The sequence below is a fragment of the Corylus avellana genome, chromosome ca6 (genome assembly GCF_901000735.1).
Source record: "Corylus avellana chromosome ca6, CavTom2PMs-1.0".
NCBI classification, from domain to species: domain Eukaryota; kingdom Viridiplantae; phylum Streptophyta; class Magnoliopsida; order Fagales; family Betulaceae; genus Corylus; species Corylus avellana.
Genome location: NC_081546.1, coordinates 3,417,602 through 3,429,108, shown reverse-complemented (window position 1 = coordinate 3,429,108; position 11,507 = coordinate 3,417,602). Strand labels below are relative to the sequence as shown.

General features: G+C 33.6%; 1 protein-coding gene across 1 annotated transcript; it reads left to right on the top strand.

The window, feature by feature from the left end:
* The first annotated feature begins 2,020 nt into the window (after nucleotides 1-2,020).
* Nucleotides 2,021-4,593, top strand: LOC132184138 (trihelix transcription factor DF1-like). Its single transcript, XM_059597651.1, has 2 exons — nucleotides 2,021-2,518; nucleotides 2,941-4,593. Exons 1-2 carry the CDS (start codon nucleotides 2,259-2,261, stop codon nucleotides 4,253-4,255), a joined length of 1,575 nt encoding a protein of 524 aa, XP_059453634.1. The 5' UTR covers nucleotides 2,021-2,258; the 3' UTR covers nucleotides 4,256-4,593.
* Nucleotides 4,594-11,507: the final 6,914 nt, after the last annotated feature.

Sequence of the window (11,507 nt, the reverse complement as noted above, 5' to 3'; positions counted from 1 at the left end):
CCACGTTGTGGGGTCAACGAATATTCTTGAAGAATTAATGCAAATACGAATTCCTTTCATACCAAAGAAAAAAAAAATACCAAAAAATATTTTCTCATCACTTTCTTTGCATTTACGCATGTATGGTATAAATGATTAAGGACGGAACCAAGAAATTTTTTTGAGAGAGGCCAAAGTACGAATACAGAGCAAAATCTAATTTTTAATAAGAGCAAGGAAACTTTTAGAAATTTCACTTTTATCCCATTTTATTGATGTAATACTGTAATTTAGCCTTTAAACCGTTGACAGTGTTACATGAATAAAATAAAATAAAAGTGTACGTGACGTATACTAAAACTTACCTAACAAGAAATTTCTTTACCTTAAAACTATTATAGTTACAACTGCTTTGGTCGACTCAGATAGCAAAGCCTAATTTTTAAGGCGATACCCTCTAAACCCCATCTAATTTCTAATTCCATCCCTGCCAATGATGACCAAATTCTTCTAGAATACAGAATAGTATAATGCAGTATTTGATTTGCATTCAAATTGGAAAATTTACACCGAGATGATAAAGAAAGATTAGACTTTCAACTACCATGGAAATTAATATGAAAGACAACTAATTAATTTGAATTTGGAAACGTACCAATCAAACCCTGGAAATACGAAAAGTAAGAAAGAAATTACACTTAAAATAATCTGAACTTATGCCACGAATTATGTATTTTTCACAGGGCAAAGTGATCTTAACACCCAACAACTCAGAATCTACCACGGCCCAATGGTCCCGAAATTTCAAATAATTAGAAAATCATGACCAATTATTACATCTTTTTCATCAAAATTTCAATCACCTCATTTATTAGGGTAGGTCACAACCTAACAAAATTGGCCGCTACTTACTATTCTTCATAAATGGCTTGTCACCACGATGACATGGCAGTAACTAATCATGAGATTAATTTTTGTTAAACAAAAAATTAATGATTGATTCAGAGAGTTGCGTTAAAATTATGAAATAATAATATGATTTTTAATATATATATATATATATATATGATCGAATTAAGATAAGTTTATGACTTTTTTTTCATTGGTTGGTACAAAGCAAAATTTGTCAAACGCTGTAGCATTGTCAACACGACAACAGGCTCCTTTCACCCACGTGGCAGCACAAGCGCCAAAATTTTTGCTTCTGAGGTTAAAAAAGAAAAAGAAAAATGTTATAGTTTTTAAAGGATAACTCAATCCGCTGGGATCACGCTTTACGAAATAGAGGTTACTAGTTTGAATCCTCCATCCCCTCTTATGTGGACATGTCAAAAAATAAAAATAAAAAGACAATTTTTTACTTACAAGTCTTAAGTAGCAAGAAGTCACAGGTTTTATCTGTAGTTACTGTAGACCCACTGATGGGGCATGTGGCATCTTACCACCTAGAACTTTTATAAGTCAAAAATGGTGTTTTTATTGCACTAAAATTAGAAGGAAAAAAAAAAATCCCCAAATTGAGTAACATTTTTTTATATGTGGGTTTAATTTTTTGTTTTTTAATAAATAAGACAGAACATAAAATATTTAATTAAAGTAAAAAAAGTAAAATAGGGAGATAAGATTTAAAATTATAACCCTTTTTTAAATTGATACTATTTTAAATATTATTAATTATTTAATATCACCCGACCGAACAAAATAATTGTAAGATTAGCTTGCATGATTAGAGGTCAATGGGCTTCATGTTAGGGGTAGTTTGGTAACCCAAAGTGTAGCCAACGGCCACTGAAATCCAAAACGCCCCCGAAAAGTAAAGCTGACCTACAATGGGCCAACATATTATCCCCATCGTCGCTATCTGCAGCTGTTGCCACTTGCCACTGCTACTTGTAGATTTCCATTACAGTAATTTAATATTTTTTTGTCTCCGATTTATCTTTTTTTCAGGAACTTCTGTTTTCACTGTTGTGATGATGTATATATATAAGAGAGGCCACTGCAGTGTTGTTTTCCATAATCAACAAAAAAGAACAAAGATAACTGAAGATTCCATAGCTAAAGATATTAGAGAAATGAGCTTGATTTCTCTCTCTTTCTTTTGTTTTTAAAATTTATCTTCCTTGTTGAGATTGACAGACAGATCCCACCCAAATAAACTAATAAAATCACCCATATGCCTATCTTCATAAATCCCGTGAGAATTCACCTTCTGATCTTGTGATATATATATATGTTTTTTCTGCTGTAACTGCCTGCTGGGAGCTAGCTAGAGCACCATGCTGGGGGATACGGGTGTTTTGGCAAGCTCCGGCGGTGATGACGCGGCGGCGGCAGCTGGAGCTCTCGAAGTCGATGAGGAGGCGGGTGTTATCGGGTCAAATTCCGGCGAAGAAGAGAAGGGTGGTGACAGGAGTAACTGCGGCGGAAACAGGTGGCCTCGCCCAGAAACGTTGGCGCTCTTGAAGATACGTTCTGATATGGATGCGGTGTTTCGTGACTCGAGCCTTAAAGGTCCATTATGGGAAGATGTTTCAAGGTGATTTCTTTTCTTAATCATATTTCCTATGGTTTTGTTTTGTTTTGATGAAAACTATGCTGTTCCAGATCGATCGAATTGGCTTCACACTGCACTAATTTGTTCTTTTTTGTGTCATGTTTTCGGATTAATTCCTAATGTTTCTCAAACAAACCATAGAAAATCCACAATATCCCACATGATGAAACCAGTTCTGTTTTCAATACTTTTAATTGTAAGAAGACCTATTTGAAGAACTAGAGATCGAATAGCTAGGCAATATGATAAGTGAGACTAATTTTTCTTCCATGGCCGGGAAAACATGTGTTTGATATTTTCTCTCATCTCTAGGGCTTTCTTCCCTTGTGTCCTATGTTTAATTTCATTAATTAGTAATTTTACTAACTAAATTAAAAGTGTACGTACGTTGTAATATTTATCAGGAAATTAGCAGAGCTTGGTTATAGTCGAAGCGCCAAGAAATGCAAGGAGAAATTTGAGAATGTTTACAAGTACCACAAGAGAACCAAAGAAGGCCGAACAGGGAAGGCAGAGGGAAAAACCTACCGGTTCTTCGACCAATTACAAGCCCTCGAGAACCAACCAGCGGCTCTTCCGCCGCCTAAACCTCAGATCATCACTGTTCCATTGACAACAAACCCTACAACTACAAACATGTTCCAGAATGTTGTACTTGTCTCTCCGACATCAAGCCCTATAATTCCTCCGATACCAGCGAAGAACCCTGCAATTCCTTCAGCGCAAACAAATGTGATTTGGCGAAGCAATACTACCACGTCTACTAGCCTTTTCTCGAGCACCTCGACCTCGTCTTCAACCGCGTCTGATCGAGAATTCAAAGAGCCTTGTAAGAGATCGTCGAAGAGGAAATGGAAGGAGTTTTTCCAGCGGCTCGCCAAGGAGGTGATAGAGAAGCAAGAGGCGCTACAGGAGAAATTCTTGGAGACGATAGAGAAACATGAAAACGAAAGAATGGTGAAGGAGGATTGTTGGAGGATGCAGGAAATGGCGAGGCTCAATCGAGAGCATGAAATGTTGATCCAAGAACGATCCACGGCGGCAGCCAAGGACGCGGCTGTTCTAGCATTCTTGCAGAAGATATCTGGACAACAGCAAACACAAACACAAACACAAACAACAACGTTAATGTCATTGCCAATGGCGCCGCGGCCGCCGTCTCCACTGTCACCTACGAGCTCTTCTAGGTGGCCGAAGGTTGAAGTTCAAGCTTTGATAAACCTTCGGACAGCTCTTAACCTTAAGTATCAAGAAAATGGGCCAAAAGGGCCTCTTTGGGAGGAGATATCCGCCGGCATGCGGAGGATCGGATACAATCGGAGCGCTAAGAGATGCAAGGAGAAATGGGAGAACATTAACAAGTACTTCAAGAAGGTGAAGGGTAGCAACATTAAACGCCCCGAGGATTCCAAGACATGTCCATACTTCCACCAGCTGGATGCCCTATACAAAGAGAAGAACAAGAATATTCATGATAGTGTGAAGAAGCCCAATATTAATAGCCTAATGGAGCCATTGATGGTCCAGCCAGAGCAGCAGTGGCCTCTACAAGAAGATATTCTTGATCACAAGGAGATTAATGTGGAACAAAATGATCAAGAAGAAGAAGAAGAAGAAAACGATGGAGATAGTACTGAGGAAGAAGAAGATGATGGCGGTGGTTATGAGATGGTACTAAACAAACCTTCTGATTCAATGGAAAATATTATTGCTAAATGACACAGGACAGGGAAGCTGGTTGAAAAAAAAAAAAAAAAAAAAAACAGTCCTAAACGGTGAAGGAATGTGAAAGAGAAATTATTCCCTCAGAGTTCAATTTTCAATGATTGCCCAAAAAGAAAATGCTGGGTGCAGCATGGTGTCCTATGACCCATTTTCAGATTTGGGTCTGATTTGCAGATGGCAGCACCCAGCAGGAGTACTTTGAATTTGCACAATACACATGGGGTGTAGTCTAGCTAGTGGGATCCTTTCTTAGGTGTTTTATTTTTATTATTTTTATTGTTTTCCAAATTAAATAAATCATTGATCTGTAATTTTATATCCGTTTAGGGATCAGAGCTTTTTTTTTAATAAATGAATAAACTTGTGTTGTATTTATTTATTCCCTTTCTGTTCATGTGTTGTAAATTAAAGTGAAAAATCAAAGTGTTATTTGTTTAAGTATGAGTCTAATAGATCGAGCTTTACCCGATTAAACAGCTAGCTGAGAAAATGTGTGCGAGTCACTAATCTTAGTGTTAATTTTCAATTTATTTTAAAAGTTTAAGCTGATAGAAAAATATACTTAAACCATTTAAAGTATATTCTAACACTATTACGGGTGAGCTCAAAACCCTTTCTTAATAAGTGATATCCAACACAGACTTAAATCTTTTAAATTATATTCTAACATTATCGCGAGTGGGCTCAAAACTCTTTCTTAATAACTAATGTCCAAATTTAAACTTCGAGCTTTTTTTATGATATTATATTATATCACCATTTATTTCAAAAGTGTAAATCATCCCGAAAAGGTCTAGTGAATTTGGAACTTCCCTAACTAGAATTATTTATAAAACTCTATTTTACCTAGTTTTTAAGCAATGTAGGATTTAACGGTCTTGACTATCGTTATAAACCACATACTCTATGTGAACTATTCTTCATCTTCTCAATATAGAATTAGAGTGTTACATGTGCGCTCGCTCAAACTCCCAATCACATTTAGTGTTAAGATATTGATTTAAATCATTTACCACATACGTTTTAATTAAATATTTCATAGATTGAGTTGGAGCTCGATCTCACAATTGAAATACTCGCTTCTTTTTTTATCAATATAAACTTTTAGAATAAATAGTAATTTAGAGAGAACGAGAAAAAGAGGCCGCAGGGGTGGAGAAGGTTTCTCATGGGCCATACTGTAGCAAAGACGCTGAGTTGCCTGCCATGATCTCAGATTCACATAAGTCCGTACAATAAGAGCTTGACATGAGGGTGACAACCTGATATATATATATATATTGAGCATTGTGCACCATGCTTTTACCCCGCCAACTTTGTGGGGGGTGTGTGGCACTCGGCTAGAATGGTGACCCATTAAAGATGAGGCCCCAAAATATGAGAGGTCGTGATCTAGGAATAGTGAGAGATATTATTATAGAGATGCCACAAGAGTATACAGTGTGAAAAAACAAAAGCAAAAGCTCCTGTTGCCATCACACACATGCACTCTCACAACTCCATCCACTTCAGTACTAATATTATCTCTCCGTGAAGAGAGGATATAACTGATCATAGCTAGCTAGCCCTTCTGGTTGAATCTTCAGCAAAATGCCGTATGTCTGTGTCAACAATGGTCCAGGCTAGGGCTGAGACCACGAGGTTCTATAAGTGCCGACCCCATCGACAATGCCCATACTTCTCTGCAAACGAATCATGTATATGCGGGGAATTAATGAATACAGTTGACACCAACTATTGTCGCCTAAATTGGAAAGGCTAAAATGCCTAGGGCTTTCCATAATTAATCACAGACCTAAACAATTAATGAGTCTAAGAGAAAGGAGCTAGGGAGAATATCATCCCCAAATAAGATAATAATAATATTCCATTTCTTTCACATTATATTTTTATTAACCGCATCCATTTGGTTATTGTGGTTATTATTCGCTATTCACATTTTAGATAATAGGCCTATTTTAGTCTCTTGGGCATTCTGTGGGTCTCTATTATGACCTATTTTAAGCGATTTTGAAAATAATTTGAGCCTTTTCTAATGTTTTGGACTTGTTTTAATTTTTTTCAACCCCTAATATTTTGAAAATATATTGATTTCACCTAATCCAAAATGATATCGATATAAAAAATGCTATATATAAAGGGTATGCGGATATTAATCACACATGCATACCTTAAAACTGATATTCCCATATGCATATGTGGATATATATATATATATATAGTGACTTTTGCTAACAGCAACCACAGATAGCAAATAATTGCAGATAATAGATGGAAACAGTTAGTATTTGCTCATATGTACACCCATAATTTCTTTCTATATATAAGCTTTCTCTCTATTCTATGTTCTCTCGATGAATGCAGTATTAATTTAACCATTGGAAGCTCCCTGCCGGCCCTTGACTAGCACCACTCCGGTGATTGTTTTCTTGTCTTGCAGATGGCCGTACAGCCACACAAAAATCCATTTTTAATAGGGTGAAGAGGAAATTCTATTTCCATGCTATGGATCGGAATAATTTTTTTTTTTGTCTTGCATGTGGTAATATGTTTACAATCTTACGCAAAAGACAAGTACAAAAATTAAAAAATAAAAAAATAAAATTGAAAATGGGACAAAAAACACGGTTGCATTGTCATTTCATAACATCTGTAAGATAAGTATAGAGCTATATATATATATATATAATATTATATTGCTATCGACTCTTAAAAAGCATTAATGTTGAGTATTAGTCCATCCTTTTCCTATTCTTCCTATGTCTTCTTTCTCACAGACATGATTAAAAATTTCTACTGGTCAATTCTGAGCTACACTAATTATATAATTAAAGCAAATTAAGATAATTCAAAAGTCTCTTCAATAATGACAGCTTAATTTTGAAACTAAGCTGATCTTATGTTTCATAATTGATTTATTTGAATTAATTTCTTGCCTTGCACATCTCATCGATCCTCCAATACCCACAGGCCACAGCTAGTGCTTGTGGGTCGCATCAAATATGGATTTAGCTCTTTTTCAAGGGAGCTATATATATATATAAAGGAAATCAGTCAAGTTTAATTATATATGTCCTCGCAGAAACAAACAAAAGGAAAAAAAAAAAAAAAATTAATAATTGAATAGGTTGTAGGCACAGGTGGTTTGGTTTTATAGAAAAAGTACTATAGAATATCAACTAAAAGCTTTGACCATTAACAAGTTAACATCATCTTCATAATTGAATTATCACTTTGAGATACTTTTTACACCATCCAAAGGAGAAGATGGATTCCGTTTTGTCCAAATTAATTATATTGAAACTAATTACGAGTCCAAACCATCAATTAATTCCTACCATTCTGTTTTTAATTGATCAATACAATTACATGATTGACGATTTTGTTTTTGCTTGGACACCGACGGAAGATGATTGATTCATCCCACCAAAAAAAATATATATATGAGAATATGCTTGAGAGATGTCCTCTTCTTTCGTAAATTGTGGGATTAATATATTTTCATATAATTACGATTATAATAAAATCTTATTATCTTATTTATATTGTATTAACCTACCAATTTTTCCCTATAATTAGGGATCATTAGTATTGTAAATCTCATCCTTTGTTTGTCCATTTAATTGGCACAAGATCACTTCATAATCTCAAATATATACTAACACCACACTTATCCAGTTAGGGAAGCCAAAACCTTTTATGGCATTCGAAATCGCGTCGTACAAGGCATGCTATAAAAGTCATCTAAGTTAATAGAACGGCATTGTTGCACCTCAACATACGTACATGTATCCATTCTCCTTATACTTTTTCCATTACCAATTTTTTGTACTTTCAAACTGAAGTGAGTCATATATAAGAGATCAATCTTGTGCTTTTAATTATTTATAGAGTAATGTTAAGAAATTACATTTTTGTCTCATAATTATCACATAATGCTGACGTGACAATTCTAACCAATCATTAAATTAGTTCTTATTGAAAATAAAATAATAAAAAATCTAAAAGATAGTTGAAATTATCACATCAGCATTGTAGAATCAAAATATGGTATATTTCATTTCTCTTTCTCAATCTCTCAAGATCTTTATTAATATCATAACAAAAAGACAGAAGCAAAATGCATGTATATTTAAATGTGCTCAACTTATATATAATAATATATCACTCTGTCACGAAGCTAACTCTTATGCTTCCATTGACAATTATAACAATTATATCTCAAATGTGGTGGTAAACCAAAAAAAAAAAAAAAAATGATATTCATTATATATTGTTATTATTAAATTATCTATTTATTTTTATTTGAAATACCATATACTCGAAAACTTAATGGAGTTGCTTTATGAAGCCCTAAAGAAAAGCTCCCACTAATCGAAAACATAAAAAGTTTCCACAATGCCCACACAGTTAACAGTTAACGTACATGTGCCATTATATATATATATATATATATAAAAAATAAAAAAAAAATTGTTTATTTATTCAAATGAGAAAAGGGATTACAAGGGAACCATTAGATACCTTAGGTACAAGTTCTTTGCTTACTGGATCTGAAATTATTAATTAGTATATATATATATATATATATATATATATATAATTTGTTTATTTATTCAAATGAGAAAAGGGATTACAAGGGAACCATTAAATACCTTAGGTACAAGATCTTTGCTTACTGGATCTGAAATTATTAGGTCTGTACTTATATATTCTTTGACCTTATCTCTTACCACTAAATATTTAATACTTGAAAACACTCTAAATTAAATCTCATTATTCTTCCAAACGAATATTTCACACTATTAAAATTCTTTAAAGAGACAGCTTGAACAGTTACAAACTTAATTTGTCTTAATAACTAAAGAGTATTTTTGCATAAAGAGTAATGCTAAATATTACACATCGATCTATTCTACTCCGATTTGATTGGGTTGATCCGTTGATGTGACCATGTTCATCTGCCCTTGCTAAAAAACAATTCAAGGGCCGATGAATACTGCCACATTAGCCGACTGAGATAGGGTACTTACAGTATGTAACATTTCTTTTTGGAGAAAATTTTACTTATCACCTATAATCTTTTGTCACTTTTGCAATCATACCCCTAAATTTTAAAAAGTGTCAATTTAGTATATTTATCTTTCTTTTCTTTTCTTTTTTTCTTTTTCCAATTTTACCCATCCATTAGGATTTCCCATTAAATTATGTCAAAATTTTCAAAATACCCCCTTATATATATATATATTTTCAAAGATTTAGATGTGGGTATTTTTGCAAATTCCATTAAATCCTTACCAATGCCTAAAGGACAGGTATTTCGAAAATTTTGACACCCCTTCGTTAGAATTTGACCGAAAATCCTAATGAGGGATAAAATTGAAAAAAAAAAATTGAAAGATAGATATACTAAATTAATACTTTTAAAAGTTTAAGTATATGATTGCAAAATTGATAAAAGATCATGGATGGTAAGTGAAGTTTTTCCTACTCTTTACAAAAAATAACACTCAATCCCAACGTACACAACGTTTTCAAAACGCAGTTATGAAAACTTTATTTTTAAAACACAATTAATCATTCAATAAAATCGAAGTTCGGCTTTTAAAATCATACATTTTTTAAAACACACATATACTACCTGTAATTTGAAAACATTTATCTTTTCATGTTTTCAAATCGTCATTTTGTTCAAACACAGTACTGGTCCATACACTCTTCACAATTTTGTTTAACACACTTTTAACCTACCTACAAATTCGCAAGATCAAACCTACTCTAAAAACTTATTACTAAAAGTCACTCCATCAATAATGTGAAACTCTACAAACTAATCATGGTTAATTAGTCACTAACAAAGTGCCACGTCAGCTTTCTTCTCCCTGGCCTCCTCTTTGTATTTTTCTTTTGTGAGATCAGCAACATTATTAGGCACTATAACCTTTAAACCACCCCCACCTACCTAACAATGGCTTTTACCAAAATTGTAGATGCATGTTGGGCCGGTGATGCCCATAGTCATACATACATGCAATTAGTTTTAGGTCTTTTTGGGAGTCAAACGTGGCGTGAGTCGTGCGGAACCCTTTCATACACTCAGGAAGTCAACTTAATTTGTATTGGCTGCACTTGGCTTGGATTATTCCTTGCCCTTTGATACCTTTGCATTTTATTAACTTAGGCATCTCAGGGGGAAACAAATTTTGTCCTGGCTTAGACCTACTTTCAATTGGCAGGTGATATTTAATTAGTCTTCTTTTGTTGTATTAGACTTACTTTTACGCTAATTAATCTGGCCAACTATTTACATTCATTTCACATCAGCCCATTGATGTATCATATTTTAAGCGACTTTTTAAGATAGTTAAAAAAAAAAATTTACTTAAAACACATAAAATGAGAGCGATAAATGGACTGGTGTTAATTAAAGTATTCTTAATTACTTTCCCATTTCATATCAGTTTTTAAAAAATCTGGATGTAAAATACATTACATCAAAATTGTACCAAACTCCCTTTTATATATATTGGCCAAATGTGTTTAGCCAAAAAAAAAAAAAAAAAAAAAAAAAAAAAAAAAAAAAAAAAAAAAAAAAAAAAAAACTTAATTAATTCTAATGCAAACTTTCAACGGTCATGACTATTGATTGGGAGGAATTATGATTCTCACGATTAACAAGTAATACTATCATGTCCTCAAAGTCCTAAAAAAAATCCATGTCCTTAAAAAGGAAACACGTTTGGACCCATTTTTTGGCCTCAATAGGAGTGTAAATTTGGCCGATTATAATTGGCCACCAACTAGTTACTCGCTACCAACAAGTAACTAGTAATTAGCTAATCGGCCAAACGCTTTTAAAAGCGGTTGGAAATAACTGATAACTAACCCTACCGGTCCAGTTACCGATTTTTGCATTTATATAAACTCGGTCATAACCGATAACATGTAAAACAGTGTCATTTGCTTTTGGGTTTTTTTTTTTTTTTTTAATAATAATAATAATAATAACCACAACAAAACTTAGTTTATTGGGCCAAAAAAGTTATATTCTTTTTTTAAAAAAAATTGTTAAATTAAGCCCAAAAAGTAGTTAGGTACAATACCCAAAATGCCCTCATGTTGCTCTATGTGTTGTGCTATGTCAATCGAGGTCTATGCTCAGTCGACTAAGGGGGGTCATTTTAATTTGTTAACCTTGGGGAGACATTGACAAAATTGGTAGTCTGTGAAGAACATTGACAATAAG

What these genes read in the sequence shown, in the direction of transcription:
- LOC132184138 (XM_059597651.1), top strand. Translation starts at nt 2,259, where the DNA reads ATGCTGGGGGATACGGGTGTTTTGGCAAGCTCCGGCGGTGATGACGCG. An exon ending in TTATGGGAAGATGTTTCAAG is followed by an intron (nt 2,519 to 2,940) that starts GTGATTTCTTTT and finishes AATATTTATCAG; the next exon opens with GAAATTAGCAGAGCTTGGTT.